We start from the raw sequence: 19495 nt of genomic DNA on the forward strand, positions 1-19495 counted from the left end.
TCCCCCAGGCTGTGGTGATTTCCGGGTGTTACAAAACTTGGGTTGCACTGCTGGGATATGGCAGCCAACCCTTCAGCCTGCTTTGCCACATGCTTGGTCTGTATCCTGGGTTAGAGATGCTTTAGAAATGGTCAATGCAATTTCATTGCTTACATGCTGACGGGAAAACAGCCATTATTTTAATATAGGGTTTATTTAATTACCCAGACACCTAGAGAAATGCTTTTTGGCTAGTGCCTTTGTTTCCTTAAAATGCAGAATAAGGATTGCCTTAATATGTAAGGCTTTATTACTGTAAGCTATAGATATTTGGTTTTCCTTGTAAAAGGTGCCCATCCCAGCTGAATAAAAAAAATAAAAATTAAAAAAGCCAGAGGATTGGTTTGAGGGGTGGGTACTTGGCAGGGAATGTGCTTGGGTGTGAGTGAGGGCAGGAGCCACAGGTGCAGTCCTGGTGAGAGTGTCTGCCAGTCTCAGGTGAGCAAAGGCTTCGCACTGTGAACCGAAACCAGTACAAACCAGGAAACAAAAAGAAATATTCATTCAAGCTGTCCACGTCAGACTGCTGAGGAAGCAGGCAGGTCAGTTTGGTTAATCATTGCCAAGACAGACATTCTCCACTGATCATATGACCAGACCACATCTGAGATAAGAAAACACCCATCCCAAGCAGAAGGAATTGAAAAGCCTCTCTTATTTACATGTTCTGGCTTTATTGTTTTGCTGTAATAGAAGAGGCTCCACACTTTGCTGTTCTCAGAGCTCAGCCCAGCGCAGCTGTTGTGTTGCTTTCCTTTTCTGAAGAGGAAGTGAAAAATTCCCTCCACACGTCTGCTGGCACTTGAATGCTTAGGTTTCACTCCCTAATTGGGAGCCGTCTGTAATGAGCTCTCCGTGGGACCCAGAGAGGAGCTTCCAGCTGTGCCAGGAGTTGTTGCATTTTGCGCCAAAGGAGAAAGGGAAGCAGAAATCCACAAAAAGCTAAGATGTGGATGGTGCAAAAATTGGTCTAAGGGTCTTTCAACCAGGAAAAGCAGAAGAAAAGCAGAAGCAGAGGAAGCAACAAAGAACCAGGATGGGAAACTTCTGCCAGAAGTACTGTTCCTGTTTGAAGCCTTACCTTCCCTGCTTATTCTTTAGGAGAAACGGTGAGGAGGATGATAAAGGAGGCCAGGTCTTTGCCAACCTTGCTGCGGTAAAACCTGACCTCCAAGCAGGACAGAAGGACATAGACAGTGTTATAAAAGAGAAACCTTTACCTCCACTGCCTGGCCAGCATCTAGCAAACATTTGCAACTTTGTGGCACTCTTCGACTATGAGGCTCGCACTGAGGACGACTTGAGCTTCCGAGCTGGGGACAGGCTGGAAGTGCTGAGTGCATCCAATGAGGGGTGGTGGTACGCCAAGCTCCTCCTGCCAGAGGGGTCAGTCTGTCCTGGCCGCAAGCTCACGGGCTACATCCCTGCCAACTACATAGCTGCTGACCAGAGCATCGAAGCTGAGCCGTGAGTAACCCACGTTATGTGAAATGAGACTCTTTTCTCTTATGTTAAATGGCTTTGGGACGGCAGCTCATGGCCTTTTCTCTTGCTGGGTTGTACTCTGCCACTCTCAACCTCCGGTTGGTCCTAGAGGTGGTAGCACTAGCTGGCATGTACAAGGAAAAGACACTGTGGTCACAGGAAAATAAATTATCAAAGGCAGAGTGTGGAGGGCTTTTATTTTGTTTTAAATAATTTCCTTCTCTGATACACACTAATCAGTTGTTTAAAAATCATCTGGGAAGATCAAGTTAGGTACTGCTGTGGTGGTTCATTATTTTTATTTGTATAAGTGTGTGTATCAGATGATCCCAGAGAGTAGAAATATATGACCACAGCCCTGAGTACTGTTCAGCTTAACCATCTGCAAAGTTACTAGTTAATCAGTTAAAGCAAGCTACCTTTACACTTTTTAATCTTCTTCCAAATGATGGGTGGATCCCTAACAGATACGTTTCCAATGGTTTCTTCTAGACTATGTGCATTTTCTCTGGAGACAAATCTCTGCTCTCAGGACAAAATTAACTGCAGCAAGTACAAAGGGCAAAAGTGGATATAACAACAAAGCACAGATGAAGTTGTTAAACTTTCACAGAGTGTAATTATCCATCCCATCTTCTTCTGCCCCTTCAAAGCAAGCCAGACCTTATTAAATGTTCTAGGAATAGGAATCACACAGAATCAGTTCCTTGGCTCCCTAGTGATGATGAGTAAGGTCTGAATCAGCCTGGTCTGCACATTACTTCTTTCTGTTGAAGTCGGAGGCAGTACTTTCTGAGACAGGTCTGACTGCAGTTCCAGGGGTATGTTTTGCCAAAAATTATCACTGTGTGAATAAATGCCATAAGCGACATTCATTATTAGTCTCAGAATGAATGTTGACTTTATAGGGTTGGTGATACAGCCTTTCAGTTGAATCTCGTTTGGACCTGAAACATCATCTTCGACCTGATCTGCCCACTGTACTTCCACAGGCTAGGAAAATTGGCTCAGATATGATTATGCCACTCTTTTATCAGCTGTAGGATTTTTGCTACAGGCATTTTAGGGCAACTCTAAGATTAATCTCTAACCTGAAGACCTTAATTTCCAGAGTGTGACCAGCTGTTTCTATTTCTGTATTCAGGCAGACAACATTTTTGATGGTCATGTTCAAAGAAATACTTCCAGCTGGAGAAATTAATCTGCAGGGAAGGCATTTTCTGAATCACTAGATAAATGGTGGTAGGCTCTAATTTAGCTCAGCTTGGCCTTTGGTCTCTTTCAAGAGCTAGTTTTCTTTGAAGTCATCAGATTTCTTCATGCTGTTAATACTTGGAAAGTAATTTTTCTCAGTTATACAACATCTCAGTTCCTAATGTCCTTATCTTTCTGTATCTAGAGCTTCAAATACAAAGTAAAGTTGTTGTATAACCTTTGGTTTTTTACTTGTTACTGAATCAATTTTATTGTTTTTTACTTTTTAAATATACCTTTCTCCCTTTATATTAAAGACTAAGTTAGAAGAAAATATATTTCTCTATAGAATGTTAGAACACTGGAGAAGAAAAAATGGAGAGTTTTTCCAATTCTCAGATGAAGTAGTTTCTCCAAAATGAGCTTTTTATTTTACAGCAAGATTAATGTGGCTTAAACATGTTGTTTTTTCTGAGATTTCTTCCTAATTTAATTGGCTTTAGTGATCTTCCTATATATACGTCTGTCTGCTGTCAGCCCCCACAAATATAATAGACAAACTGAGGTTGGAAAGGACCTCTGCAAGACATTTGAAGAGTCATCCCAACTCAAGGCCAAAATAAAGATAGACTTCTTTGCTTTGTTGAGCATTTCCATTTGAGCTGTTCATCCTCATAGTGATGATTTTTATTGCCTTATATCAAACTGAAAGATCCCTTGCTACTCTTCTTGCTGCAAGAATTCCCTTTCACCCACCCTGTATAGTTTATACTTCTGTTACCCTAGTGAAACAGTAAGAATATGAGTAATGATGGTTTAAAGAACTACCCTTTGTTTTCCCTAAAGATTGCAAATAGAAAAAAGGTTGTTCTAGTGTCTCTTTTATTGAAATTCAAAGATTAAATAATTGTCTCTACCCCGATCCCAAGTTTATCTTCTCTTATCTCTCTATTTTGGTTTTAATTCCCTTTGGTGTTAGCCAATTTTTCATGGTCATGATACAGACATTTGTGGAAATATGTGAAGTTTCTAATGCATCCTTGCATCCTGTATGGCAGCCCTTTATGGTCTCAGCACAGAACTGACAAAGAATGGAAGATCCACAATCTCCTGTTCACCTGCCAAAATGCACATTTACCAGTGTGTTTTTTATGCTTGCAATATTTTCCAGGCACAGTTGATCAACAGTCTTTAACTTAATTGAATGCACATTTTGTCACGCCAGCCAGCTTCTGTACTCCTGTGGACCTGTGGAGACAACAGGAATTTTATTTCTGGGTAGAATCTCCATCTTACAAGCAAAGAAACACTGGCCCTTCTGTTCTGAGATTTAATTCATGGTGTGACTCTTAGGAAGCTGGGGAAGAAAACCAGACTGTTCACATTCTTTAGCAGCTGATTTCATCATGTTTGTGTAGAAACTATTTGAAAAATTGCATTCATACGCATGCATGGCTACTCATAAAGTCACTGAAACAGAGGAATAGAGGGCCATGAAAGGTTCTACAGTGAGATGACAGGGCCACTCTGTAAGTTTAGCCAATAGATGCTTGAGAGCTGCTTGCAGAGGAGTCAAATTTCTTTTGCTTATCATTTCAGCTTTGCCTGTGACCTTCAAGAGTATTAACAAGCAAATATATCTGGTCCTCTTTTATCAACATATTGACATAGTCTTTATTATAGAGACAGTTAGAGATCAGATAGTCCATCTGGAACTGTGTTGTCAGTTCTCACAGAGAATAATGCTGGATCACTGCTTGTTCTCAGCAAGTGCTGCAGCAGACCACTTTATCTCCTTGCTGAAATGTCTGTGAATTTTTATCAGGGAGAAAGGCATGCTTTTTGTTTTTGCTTTTCCTTGGTAAGAAAGAGAATGAAGTAAAGCAAGGAAAGTGAGAAACTTCTTTAGATAACAATTTTTCTTCCTGGATGTCTCTGACTGTCTGATATGACTGAGGTAGAGCTGGTAAGGTGGATCAATATCTGGGGTAAAGGGCAGAAAGGACTTGCAATATCTCATCTAGGGAAAATAAAAAAACAACAGTATCCATAACAAAGGCAATTTTCATGTATCCTTGGCTATCAGAACTGAGAAAGAATGAGATTTCTTTACTTTGTTGCTCTCCTCAGACCAAAGGTTACTGGTAGAAGTTGTATGCTACAATTGAAGGGGGCAGTTTTTTATATTATATTTTGCTAGTATATTTATATTATATAATTGAACTAAATTGTATCAAAAGTCAAAGTCTTCTTATGTGTGCATGAGTTCTTGTTAATAAAAAAAGTTCATTTTGCTTCCTTCCTTTGGCTTGAGTGATCTCTTAGTAGGTGGATGACTTGGATGAAATTAGTAACAATTTGTGTGAAAAGGGAAAAACAAGGTAAATTCATGGCTTGAGTTCTGTCAGCTGCAGCATTTCAGTCCAAGCATGTGCTGCAGAAGATGAAATGCATCCAAGAATTGCACACCTGCTACAGTGAAGTCCGTTTTGGACAGACTGAGGAAACCAGGCCCTTCATTTTTATATTTACCGATCTCATTGCTAAGCTCTTCTAGCACCTGCAGTACTTCTTATACCAAAAACAACCTGTCAGGTGGAGAGATTGTGAAGGAATTGTTTTTACTATCTGTGGAGACAGGTGTGTTTTCGTGGCCCTACCTGGGATAGGTGGGACTAGGCAGCTGGGGAGTGGAAGCATTAATCTGGCAAACCATAGTCACATAGTAAACTTTCTCTTCATGAGAAAATAAATCTGGTACCGTGAAAACATTGTTTTAAAGAATATCTGACCAAAAGCAGACACAAACTATGTTAATGATAAATTAGCAACTGTAAGAGCACTTGGTGCTTTTCTTCTCTCTGTATCACAGGTAGCAGTCAAAACCACGAGCCAGACATATTTTTCATTTCCAATTTGAATTAATTTCTAGTTTGAAGAGGTTGTATCTGCTGCATCCCATGAATTTGGAATGCTCTTCTTTCAGTATTTAGATAGAAAACACTTAGAAAAAGGAAAACAAAAAACATTATTGCAGATAGAATCACATAATTTAATTTGCACATCCAACAAAGGATGATCAGAAGGAAAAACTTGACAAATACCAAAATCTGAATTAAAATATAGATCTTCTTGGCCAAAAGTGTGAACTTCCTGTCTCTGTGCTCTTCTTCTGTGTCTGTTATTCTGCACTACAAACAGGAACCATAGTAACATGTTTACCTGCTCTTGTTTTATTGCTGCCAGTTGTTTAAACTAAACAAGAAAATGACGTAGTGCAAATTGTTCTGGATGAAAAATATAGCCCAGCTCTACAGTTAATTTTAATGATGCAAAAATAAAAGAAAACACCTCCCTGCTGGAGTGACATGAATTCTGGTTTTGATAGAGGAAAGATAGATTGTACTTAGAGGGGGCTCTTGCCTGCCATCCTGATGGACCTGTTGCCTATTTATTAAAAAACAACTTACAATCATAAAATCATAGAATCACTGAGGTTGAAAAAGCACCACTGTGTTCGCCACTGGCCCCAAGAGCCACGTCCACATGCCTTTTGAGCACTTCAGGCATGGTCATTCCACCAATTCCCCAGGAAGCTTGTTAGAGTGCTTGACAATCCTATTCATGAAGAATTTTTTTAAAATAACTAATCCCTTTCCTTGGCACAACTTTTCCTCTCTTCCTGTCACTTATTACCTGGAAGAGACTGACCCCCACCTCACAACAACCTCCTTCCAGGTAGTTACAGAGAGCAATGAGATCACCCGTGAGCCTTTTTTTCTCTAGACTAAACAACCTCAGGTCCCTCAGCTGCTCCTCCTCTTTGTGCTCCAGACCCTTCCCCAGCTCCATTACCCTTCTCTGGACATGCTCCATACCTCAGTGTCCTTCCTGTAATGAGAGAGTCCAAAACTGAAGAGAGGCCTCACCAGTGCTGAGTAGAGAGGGACAATCTCTGCCCTGGTCTTGCTGGCCACACACTGCTGCTGATACAGGCCAGGGTGCCACTGGCCATCATTTATTCCATGTGCTTCTGCCAGCATTATTGGCACAAGACTGCTGTGCTGAGGGAAGCAAATCTGTACAAATTCCTAGTAGATTAGGTAAAAAAAGATCATAGCAATTACTTTTAACTTTTGTCAGTTTTGAAAATATCTTATATCTTATGTAGGTATTTCCCAGCTGGTAGAAACTGAGCCCCAGACCTAATCAATGAAACCTCACCAATCAATTCCACAGTGAGCTTTTAAAACAACCTTCTGAAAGCAGAAGTGTTTTGTAGGTTATTTTTGTCAATCTCCATAATTCCTTCACCTTCTGTTACCTGACTCAGCTTTAACTATTTCATTCATTGACTGAATCTCAGTTACTATATGTGAACAATGAAGCTTTCACTGGGCTGACTTGTTTTAGACCTCCAGCAAAGTGAGGCTTTTGGGGTTTCATTGGTTCATGTGGGTCATTTTTCAAAGTGGTATTTACAGTCAAAATGTCTAGAGACTTTGTTGAAAGTGAAACCTTAGAGTCTACTGAATATCTCAGAAAACTGAATGTAATCCACTGTGGTTTCTGTGTGCTCCCTCTGTCTTGCTCTCACTTTTCCTTATTCTGTCACAGTACAAGCTCCTGAGGACACACCAGAATCACCACTAACCCTTGTACTGAAATGATCTTGTAAAAATTGTTCATTGCTAACATGACTAGACAAAGTCATGTAGTCACTAGTACACAAAGTACTAGTAGGTTGTTCGTGCATTCTTGGAACCTGTTAAGTACAAAAGTAATTCTTATATATTTTCTTTTTTTTTTGATAGAAAAAGTCTCTATCACCAAAATCTGTATGTAGTATAAAACATTGAAAAGCCTTTATGTGGAATTCTATCTTTTCTTTCAATTGATATACTTAATCTATGGGGGTTTTTTGTGTGTGTGTGTGCACACATATGTACACACACACAACATAGAGAAAGTTTATAAGACTGACATTTTAAAGATCATGCAATACAGCCCTGTGAGATGAGGCGTGTATTGCAAAGCTAAATCATGTTTTAATGTTTTTTTACTTGGGAGTGCCTTTCTCAAATTTAAACAATGGAATACTGTAAAAAGACCATTAAATTAATAATTTAACTTATTTAAAGATGGTTAAGCATTCCAGTACTGTCTTCAAGCACATATCAAACTTTGACTTAATTTCTATTTATTTCTTAAATATTCAAAGAATATACTGGACACAAAAGAAAATTATGTACCAAACAATAAATGAAATTTTTTTCAAGTGCCAGTACTATTTATACATCCATGTGCATATCCCTGTCCAGACAATGCGTCTCTGCTCAGAAAAGTGGAAGGAGTTATGACATTTTAGATGAGCAGTTCATGAAAACTTGTCTTACTAAGGTCACCTATTTTCTTTTCTATTTCTCAATTCAAATTCTGAGCAATTTGGAAATTTTATCCTACCTTGTCTTTATTCGCAATTAGTGTGAATATTATATATTATAATTATTAGCTACCAGCTTTCATTACCCTATTATGAAGAATATGGCAATGAATCACGTGAACGCAAAAAAAAAAGTCCTTAAAACACATCCTGCAAGCACAGCCAGTTAGCTTTCCCTAAGGCTTGGTGGCCTTTACAGTGCCTTTTAGAGAGAAAATAAACAAGCCACATACTGTTGTAACAACTCAGTAGTCCTGTTTGGTGGGGGTTTTCCCAACTCAGTAGGAATAAGCGTTGTGCATGCTTGCATAGATCAGTTGTGTTTGAGTAATGTTGTTGGCAATAACATTTTCCAGGTATTGTACAACGTTTCCTCAATAGCTGTCTTTGATGGCTCTCTGTCCAGGACAATACAGAGCTGTGCAGAGCTGAGTGATCTCTGAGCAGGTTTAGAACTGAGAAATAGTAACCAAGAGTTCAGCCTAAGAAGTCCTAAAGCTGGGCTCATTTTAAACAAACTAGGTCAGGTGTCTCTGTGAAGAATTATTTTGTCACATGTGAAAAGCACTGTTGGTTATAGAAGACGTTCTTTGTGTAAGATTCTATCTGCACTGAAGAGATTAAGACATAAAAACATAAGAGATACCCTACAAGGTCAAATCAGTGGCTCCCTCTAGCCCCATTGCTTTCAGAAAAGATTTTGTGGAAAGTGCACAGGCCTTTCTTTGTTCTCTTAACCTTTGTACTTCACCACGGGCTGGAAGTGTTGTAAGTGTTGTATAAGCAAAGTCAAGGGTACATCACTGCCATGTCTAATTTCAGACCTGTTGCCAAGTCTGCTTAGCAAAACCATAGGTGTTGACACTGCACTATTCTTTAGTTCTGTTGGTGGACAAAGACCAAGCTATTAGGACAAAAAACAACCCCACAAAATCCCCTCTCATCTCTGCAGAAACTTTTATATTTCTAAACAAGTGTTTGAAGGGTTTTTTTTTTCCTAGATTGTTGATTGCTCAGTCATGAGTGACCAAAAAAAAAAAAAAAGCTGAAAATAAATAGGCACAAAAGGAAATGGTAGCACTGCACAGGTCCCTGTGACATTCAGGGACTGGTCCTCTACAGATCTCACCTATCTGCCCCATTCTAATGCCTCTAAGTCAACCCAGGCCACAGGCATCAATGACATTACCTCCACAGATTTATCCATCAAATAATTTTGCTCCCTACCAAAGATGCAATGCTAAACCCAGGATATGTCCTTTTATCCTAAAGATATTATGTTCCAACACAAGGCTATGGCAGACACTGCAAAAATTTTAATACTGAGCACCCTTCCAGCGGCATAGTTTAGATAGCACAAAATTTACCTGGACTTTAATTTTGAAAGAGGTTAGTAGAGAAAATATGATTCATCAAACTCAGACACTTTTTTGTAGCAAAATATTTTGCTCTTTTTCAATCTAGGTATGCATAGCAGAATATAATTTATTGGATGATATTTAAGAAAAAGGACAAAATAATATTACATATTTACTACTCTGTGTAAGAGGAAAAGTCAATTTTCAGATTTTTTTTAAACAATACTATGTAGGATATATTTGAAGGTCCTTCTTGTGTGAAAACTTTAAAAATAAGAGATTAAACTGCTTTACATAAGAAGTTGGTCCTTCATCAAAATTTTCTCAAATGTTGACATTCAGGTTTTCAACTCACATCTGTGTACAATAAGAGTGTTATAAGTAATTAGAATGGAAATTTGCATCTTTGCAGTATTCAGTTCTCCAGAAAAGCCTAGAAATCCTCTAGAAATAGCTTTTCAGAAGATCAAACAACACATTGGTCATGAAAAAATATTTTTTCTATCACTTAAACCACATAGAAATACATACTTTTTTCATGCTAGTGCACTAATCTTAATCAATAAAAGCTGGAAAAACAAAGCAGTGATTTAAGTGATAAGTGATAGCTCCATAAAGGGTCGCACTAATTGACTAATTCTACTACTTCTGTGCAGAGTACTCTATAATACTTTACATTATAAATTTGTCTGCAGTAATGTCAGTAAGAATTTTTCCTTAGCTTTCACTCACTAAATTAGATATATTTCTAGCTTAATTAACATCTTTTCCCTGTATTTATAGCATAAAAAATTTTGCAGCACAGCTTTTTAAACCTCACTGCAAAAGAGAGAAAAAAAGAAATGTGGAAATGAATATATACTATGAATTTTAGAAATGTTGAGAACTCACCAACCCCAGTTGTCCTTTTGAAATTATTGATCTTTTCAGCCAGTGAGGGTCTCTGAAAGGGAATATGGGAGGAGTCTTTGCTGCTCTAAGGGTGTGTAGTGAAGGGAGCCATACCCAAGAACACGCAAACAAACCTGAGGCCACACGAGGAGAGTGATGAAGATGAGGAGGAGCTGCTCAGTTGCACTGACAGAGAAGGGTATGTGGAGTGTGAGAACATTTCTTTTTCAGGATTATCTGGACCTTGCCAACAAGGAAAGAGAGGAAAACAAACACACAGACACCAAACCTGACAAGTTAGTGTGAACAAAGACAATAACCAGAAATAAACTCAGTCACACTGGCAGATGAGCTATCGGGAAATGACAGGCAAACTCTGACTATGCAGCTGATAAGGATGTAAACCTGGAGGTTCAGGATGTTATTCCAGAATAACAACTTGATTAAAATAAAAAGATAATTATTATTTTTCTGAATATGTGCAAGGAAAGAAAAAAGAAAGTGACATCTTGTTCTTATTACAGAGCTAAAATGCTTGAAAAATCACCCAGAAACTTCCTGTGATTGTGACATAAGTCTTACATTATGTTGTGATCTCTTGCAAAAGAAATATGTGTGAGGGTCTTGATCTAATGATACACACACTGATATTGGAGTCTGATGTGCTCCAGCTTTACTTCTGGAAGTCAAAGCTATCTTCATTGTGCCACCCTTCCCATCTATCACCCTGAAAAGGTTCATATGAAAGCTGGGAGACTATTTTAAATTAAATTGGTCCCCCCATGAAAGAATCATTCTGTCCTTTGGCTTAGGTGAGGATGCCCACCTGACTGCACAGTTTTTTTATGAGGCCCTCTGGGGACAGAGTATCCTGGTTGTCCTCCACTGAAAGCTGACCTTACAGAGGACACAAGTCCACCAGACTGCTGCCAATAGTCTGAGGTGTGAACCCAAGTGAATGTCCAAGAGAGAGCTCTGCACGAAATGGATGAAGATAGCTGCTCTGCCACCAGTGTCTTAGGCAGGCACGGGGGCTTTTTGCTTCTTAGGGTTTCTGTATTGTTTCTGTACTGAGTTTCTCTGTAAGAAAATAAAATAATTTCTCTGGAATGATTTTCTCAAGAAAATCAATTGAGTGCTTCTGGAAGCTGTAATGGTTTAAGTGAATATATGATTGAAAATTTTCTTGTCTATTTGAGTTTCCCATGGTGTTAAAATCAATTCATGTTATTTGTGTTCTCTATACCATGTTAACATTAAGGCTACCTCAAGATTTCCACTTTGTTCATCGGTTATGAACAGCAGAGTTATTGCTACTTTTACACTATATTATGTCAGTATAGAAGTACTAATGTATACAGGTACTACTAACATTGATTCAAGATTTTACAGTGCTATTTGAAAGACTCTATGCAGCAGAAATAGGGTCTCAAGAATGTATTTTAAGTCTGGGGGTTCTTAAAAGAGGTGATTATATGGCTGTATTTCATACCCGAAATCCTAATGCAAAGGATGTTAAAGACAGTGGTAGCCTTTCATTGACTCCAAATGCAAGTTGCTGTTTCAGAACAAGCTTTAAATGCATTGGAACCCTTATTCAGGTGCAAAATACAACAGAGAACAAATGTTGACAATTGACTTGAATCTCTTAAATGGGACTTGTGTAACTAAAACATCACAAAAAGCAATATGCTATCACTTTCACCTACTGTTTGTTTTCTCATATAGAAGAACTTCAGAGCAGATTAAATAATACACCATGTACATGACTAATATTGTGGAGAATGAATACAAATGTTAAAATTAATTACTCAATAGCAAAGCAGGGACTCACAAAATGAGATGAATTTATGGATATTTCCACAAATTAATCCTATCAGATTGTGATTTGGTTCCTATTGCGCAGTGAACCCAGTATTGGGTGAGCTGTGCTAAATTACACAGCTCACGCACTTGGCCTTGTAATATTATTTCTACAGGAGAAAGAGTGACTATAATATATTAGAAACATAGGTTTAAATCGCCTTGTTTTAGCTAAAAGTCTCCTTTAACGTGGATGAATACATCACTTGTGTTCTAGTGTGCATATTCATTAGCAGATAAGTATGGGATGAGAGAAAGGAAAAATGTCTTCTTTCTCCTGGAAGAAAGAAACAGAGAAGTTTCTCAAGAGTCCTTCATTTTAGCTTTGTATGAAATCAAAATATGCCCTGAAATAATGTGAAGAGTATTGCTTAGTTTTCTCTTGTGTTCAGATAATGCAATGACTTCTGAAAAAAATTTTTAAAAAGGGTTATGTTTTTTTGAAACTTCCATTTGAAAATAGAAAGAAAAAAATCTTTAATTTTTTAAATGATTCAAATTGAGTACTTTCCCAAATTAAACTATAATATTTTGTTTAACAAATAGACGGAGATGTATAATTTAATGATCTTTCCCTTTTTTGCTTCTATGCCTCTCCTCATATTCTGCCATCTCACCAATAAAACTCTCTCAAGTCTAACATAAATTTAGTGTTTCTGGAAAAACACCAACCAGTCAGCTATATCTGCTGACAAGAACACTAGGAAAACATTATCCAAAAGCCAAGAGCAAAATGGGATCTGTTATTTTCCAAAACTGTATTTCGCACTGTAATGGTTATTCAAAGAAAAATCACAATGTTGATCTCAAAGTGTGGAAAATTCAGCAAAACTTAGAGCATGTTGCTACAGACAGTCACTTTCAAACATACAGACAGACTTTTAAAAACATAAACTAGTGTTGCTCTGTTGCTTGGATAGATATCTGCTGCTTTCATAGTGTAGAAATGAACCTTTTTTTCACACAACTATTTTATACACATCTATTCACATGCTCTATTTTTTTCTCTGTGGAAAGAAAACTAAACTTATTCCACCCACTGTGAAAAGACTCAGCAGCTCCAAGTCCCACACACAATGCACACAAGATAGTCTTCATTTTAGTTTGTGATAAGTTATTCAACGACAGGGTTCTGAGCAATATACATTACTCAGTTCTTTCCGTATGAAGCAAATTCATTGTAATTGCCAAAGGTTCAGTGTGATGCCTGACATAACTGTTCCTGAAAACTTGAATCTCTGGTTTTACTTGGAGAGAATTAGATTCTAATTGTGGTAAATAAGTAGTCAGAACTGTGCTGAGTCACTATACATAAACAGTTTAAATGTTTTTTTATTTCAGTTCCAAGTCAGGTACTCTCTGCAGTCTGTTAAGAGATGATTTACTTGTGTAGACAGAGAAGGGTATTGTTACATAAATGTTTTTAACAATCTCCCCCGATTCACTTTTTGCCGATGGTACTTTGGTGAATGAGGTTTAAAGCAATGGCTTCTAGAAAATAAATATACGTGATGAAAACTAATGCTAAAGTATTCTTTTGGCAAGTACAAAAATGAGTGCTGTGATGAACTAAGAAAGTGAAAGAGAAAATATCTGTATAGAGAAATCCTCACAGTGAGATTTAGTCTGTGAAATTGTTTCAAGAAATGTTCTGTAAAATTGTTTTCCCAAGTAGGACTGAAATGGCTGCCAAAGGCCAGGCTCCCTGTGGGAGGAGGGCAAGATGAAAACCAGCATTTGCTGAGCAGTGCAGCAGCTCAACAGCATGCTGTAGCCCTTGGCCAATAAATGCAGTCCTCAGCTTTGTCTTTCTTTTCTCATAATTGCCTACTAACTCTGACTTGCTTCTCTCAATCCATCCACTTGCTAATATTCTATGGTCCTCTCAGCTTTGAATTTTTACTGTCCTGTTTTCTCCCTTCCTCCTTCAATGTCCTATGACTTCCTTTACCATTAGATTTAAATTCCTTCCTCTTAAATTTTGTCCTTCCATGTACCCTTCAATATCTGATAATAAATGACAGTGAGAGACAAACAAAATTAAAAATGATCCCAGGCATGCCTGGAGAAAGAAGTAAGGACGAAAGGCTCTGCCTGAAAACCAACCTTTGGTTTTCTGGATTCTGCCCAATTAAAGTCTGCAAGCCCTAGAGAAATCCCTGACTTTTCACTGTGTAGATTCTTATGCCATTTGTGAGAAGGTTTGTGGTTTTGAAAATGCTCTTAAAAGGAATCTCGCTGGCAAATGTTCATCTTCATGGTTTAGCCAGAGTAAAGATTTTTTCTGGTTTTTGTAGGTTTTATCTCATATATTTTGGGAGTTTTTTTTGTTTTCTTGTTGTTTTGTGGGACTTTTTGTTTTGTTTGGTTTGGTTTTTTTCCCCCTGAAAATTGTCGTAGGGCTCACTGTAGACTGTACAGGGAAAAATTCAAGCAGCCAGTGCTCATGTCCCACTCTCTCCTTCATGCACGCAGCTCATCATCTGTAAAGCACATTTTTTCTTAATTATATCTGGAAGGCTTTCATCTATGCAGTGTTATTTCCTAATTTTTTGAAAATCAGCTCTTGAAGCAATGTTATTACCTCATTAGTCTTATAATTAAAACAACCTAATATTTTCATCAGAAGAGCTTGTTTAGTGGCTTTTAATTTTTCCAGACTTTACCTGAATGATTGTGAATTTTCTGGGATTGATACCAGGCATAGGTGAGGCACAGGCTGCCTCTTTCTCTGCCTGAAAGCAAAAAATGTGGCTCAGAGCAATACAAGAAATCTTTGGTTCATGTATGTTGGAGAAAGGGCTTGATATTTACTAGGAAAGACTGCTTCATTAAAAGTGTGTGCTTTTTTGCTATCTAAGAAAATTTTGCTTCAAAATAACCAAGGCTTTGAAAAAACAATTAGACTTTATATGTAGTAACTGAACATGTTCATTAAAATTTGACAGTTGCATTCTCTATTTTTGATATTTTGGGAAAACCCAAAAGTGCTTGGAGCCTTCCTGTCAGCATAGAGAGGACTTGCTGGTAGCTCTCTTGGTAAATTTCTGCCCCTGTTTCTGCACTGTTCTTTACCCACAGCAGACTGCAGACCTGGCATGGATTAAAAGCTGGTTCAGCATCCCTCTTTGTCCTGCATAGATGACAGCAGTGAAGAGTGGTGTACACAAGCCTGTTCAGGTTTCCATGTGCTGAGTAAGGGCCGTGGTCACAGGGTGATCATATGATGAAAGTAATTGAATAAGACCCTGGAGGATCTCTCTGTCTCTTTAGCTTTCCATGCATCTCTCCTTGTCTTCTGTGGCACAGAAGTTAGTACCTATTGCTGTCCAAATAAACCACTACATGCTGCAGAACATTAAATTCCCTGAAAGGCAGGCCCTGGAATTTTCAAGCTGGGCATCCAAAATTAGTAGAAAATACTCATAGTGTTTTCGTATTGCCGTAGTCCTTTTCTGGGCTGTTTCTCCACTGCAGAAAGTATATTACAAGGAAAAGCGCCACAAAAATAATTTAATGAATGTTCGTAATGCATTTGGATATTACAGTCATGAACACTGTAATAGAGGCTGCTAGGAAAGAAGCCATTCATGTAATTTTGTAACTGGCATTGAGAGCAGAGGCTAAACATTGTAAATTGTTTCAAACAGTGAAAAATGAACTCTATCTATGCAATGACAAAACAAAATAGAGGGCAACTATTCAGTGAGCAGCATTCATATTAGCACTGTGGGGAGCACTGGATATGACCATGTAATTAAAGATAGTATCACAGTGGGTCTTCTGAAAATGGCTGAGTGGATGCCATGAAAGCAATATTAATATTGTCATCTCCTAACTTGAAGTACTTGAGTGTTATAGCTTTCTATGACAGTAAATTTTGAGGCATTTAAAATGTAAACTTCATATGCTGTTGGAGCTTTTCTGTATTTGTTTTTAGCTCTTACACAAGCTTTCTTCATTCCAGAAGAAACTGGGATATATGTGGTTTTGGTATAGATAGTATCTGGGTTTTTTTTTGTCCTCATCCAAGAATTTTGCTCTAATTGCAGTAATTCTTTGCTTTTCTCAGTCAAAGAAACCCATGCTCCTCTGACTAGTACTATGGACGCAGTTAACACATTTGAGTTAATCTTCTGGAGGGCCAGATAACGTTTTTGTCAGCACCATTTGTTCCCTAATGGAGACTTCTGGTTGAGAACTACCGGAATCTCAACAAACCCTCTCAGCTGTTGACATTTAGCAGCCTCATGAGACTTACCCTAACGTGAGAAAGTAAATCTCAGTTGTAGGCACTTATGAAAAGTGAGATTCAAGATGCCCTTGTGCCACAAAGTGCTGATCCAGGATAGGATTATGCTGTTAATTATAACATCTTCAGTAATTTTTGAAAATAAATGTTATGTGACTGATTTGCTGTTATTCATTCTGCTATTTCTCCATGCTATTTTTCAGCATATTTTGTCCCCTTTCCTCCTTCTTCATTCCTGTTGCAATGATCACAGCTTCTGTGTGTGGTTGTACCTTAATGCTGACTCAGCCCTCAGGATTTTTACTTCTAATTGAACATTAACAAAATTAAGAGTATGTCACAGACCTCTGCTTTTAGCCGTATCTTACTTCCAGTGTCCTGCAACTTGAATGAAAAACTGATATAATCTCCCGATATCCCAGCTACAACCACTTATTAAAGGAAATTCAGTGACTTCAGATATGACATTGTGGAGTTAATTCTGACTTTTCTCCTGTACATATTAAATCTAAATAATGGTAGAGGATAAAAGTGGGAAACTGGTGAGCCTTAAAGGAAATGGGTGAAAAAATTCCACATAATTTTCTCTGCTGGTTTTCAGTGGGAAAAATAAAAGAGCATTGAGCAATCTGCTGAGATTTCCAAGAAAGTTAAAGATTGCAGATGTTATTTCAGGGTTGGTGTTTAGCTTGGTCGTGAGCATCTTACCCACGTCCCAAAGGGGATGCTCACAGAGTCCTTAATCAGAGTTTCTGTTGGAATATAATTGTGAAGGAGCTGCCCAAGGAGTGACATGTCCAGAGAAATATTTTGTGTGGCCCATGAGTGGGGTGCTTTGGATAAGGCTCAGCACACACCTTGTGTTAGAAACAGGATTTAGCATGTTAGGGATTTAGGAGAGACCAAGAAGAGACGTTGAATGTGGGAGGTGTGGGGTCTGTGAAAGGGGTATCCAAGGAATGGCAGACTGCCAAAAAAATATTTCCCCTGAGAGCATTTTCATTAGGAGCATGGCTGGGAATCCTTTTTTTGGGAGGGGTTTAGTTCTGAGTGTTGGATAGAGTGAATTTGAGGACAGAAAAAGCCCATAGTTCCCAGATTAGCTGAGATCTGTAAAATCTTCAGTCTCTATCTCAGATAAGTGCCTTGAACAGATCTGATCAGAAGGGGATTTTGCATTAATGAGGGGGAAGAAAACCCATTTGCATACTCTTTCTTTTTGCTATGGGAATATTTATGGGTTTGCTTATTCCACTGGGGCTTTTGTCCTTTTCTATGCATGTTACCAAGCACTGGAAATGTTGCCAGTGATATAGAATTGGAGAATTTTGCCTCCATATTTTTCTTTGATTTAGCTCTTGGCCCATGTTATTCTTTCTCTCTTCTACTTTCTGGCTTGAAAGTTCCTGCCATATCTTCCTGCTATAAGAAGTGCAGAAGTAGGAATGACTCCTTTTATTTTAGCAGATTTTTATGTAGCAAAGCACAGGGGACAGAAAGCAAAGCCAGGTAAATAAAGCTTTGACATTTAGGTGGAGATCAGCAGTGTATTGCACCATGGAGGATAGAAAGCTTCTCAGGAAAGGCAGTGATGGAGCCAGGTAGCACTACCAACTTCCCTTGAACTCATGACTCTATTTTAACTCAAACTGGGCTGAATAGGTAGGCAGGAGTGACTGTAAGGTGTCATGATCTCTGTTTATTAAAAAAAAATTGCCCTTCAAACATACCCACCAGCATTCAGCTAGATGAAGATTTCCTTTGCTGGAAGAAGCTCTTTAGAGGTCTGAGCAGTGATACTGTCGCAGTCAGGGAGCATGCCATGACAAAACCTGATATGATCCATGATGTGATGTGGTGATGATAAATGTACTAGTGGAACTGATGGTCAAAACAGATGTGAGTACTAGGTTCTCAATAGCCACAATAAATCTCACTGATATTCCAGTACTGAGCATCATCTGCAATAAGTGAGGGCTGTGTTTGTTATGGACCTATACGAAGGTCAAATTTTCTGGCTCCAAAGTCATCTTTTATGTGGTGGCCAAAATGACCTGGAAATACTCTGGAATTTTTAATGAATGTATTCCTGATAGCTATGAATGATGGTGTAGGCAAGGGATTCAGAGGAAGCTTCTAGAAACAACTCCCAAAAAACAGATCTGGCATCCTACACTTAAAAGGGAGTTGGAGGGGGTTGAATGCAGTGTTAGCAAGAAGGCATGTTCCTGGGTCTTGCTGACGAAGAGCACTGTTGCTGTGCTAGCCAGACAGCTCCTGCTAGAAATGGAAAACTGTGCCCCATTCTGAATGCACTCACTTGTGCCATACCTGGTAATCTACTGATCCCGCACCGACAGTCATGACCCAAAGTGACCTGGCTGTGAGCTGAAGTTCAGATTGATACTGTGTAAGAATTGCTAATTCAAACTTCTCCTGGACTGTCTGGTGCCAATTCACTGCACTGAAGTCAGAGAAGTTACTTAACTTGCTCAATGAATAGTGCTTCATGTTTAGTTCTTGTTTTCCAAGTGTTCTGTTTTAAAACTTTCATCTGTCTTTGAGCTATAAAACATGAATAGATTTAGCAAGGATTGGGTGTTGCTTTGGTCTGACCTTCCTATCCTGCAGAGCAGAATCTTGTGGTGAGCAATTACTTTGATTCATTATTACTTTTTAGAGTGCTTTTCCCTCTAAGATACACACTTTTGGATGAAGTAAAATATTAAGCCTTTTGAAGCATAAGTTCAATTGCTAGAAATCGAAATAAGCTCTTCATGCTTTATAAAAGGAATTTAAACTTCCATTATACTGAAAATAGTACTTTAAATTCAGATGTGCTTTAGTTAAAAAAAAAAAGGGAACAACAAATTAAATTATTTGCTTTGAAGTTAAGAGGTTTTTTTTTCACATTCAGTATTACTTTTGGTACTGTATAATTATTATTGCAAACCCAATGGCTTTGAACTA

The 19495-nt window shown here is 38.3% G+C and overlaps 1 protein-coding gene across 1 annotated transcript in view; it reads left to right on the forward strand.

Moving 5' to 3' along the window:
* Positions 1–650: 650 nt before the first annotated feature.
* The window catches only part of FRK (fyn related Src family tyrosine kinase), a 47373-nt gene continuing 28528 nt past the window's right edge, over positions 651–19495 (forward strand). Inside the window, exon 1 of the mRNA XM_014879290.2 lies at positions 651–1506. Within this exon, the coding sequence (XP_014734776.1) occupies positions 1076–1506 (431 nt within the window). The 5' untranslated portion in view covers positions 651–1075. The remainder of the gene's footprint in view (positions 1507–19495) is intronic.

Source organism: Sturnus vulgaris, chromosome 3 (genome assembly GCF_052056855.1).
Source record: "Sturnus vulgaris isolate bStuVul1 chromosome 3, bStuVul1.hap1, whole genome shotgun sequence".
In the NCBI taxonomy this organism is placed as follows: Eukaryota; Metazoa; Chordata; class Aves; order Passeriformes; family Sturnidae; genus Sturnus; species Sturnus vulgaris.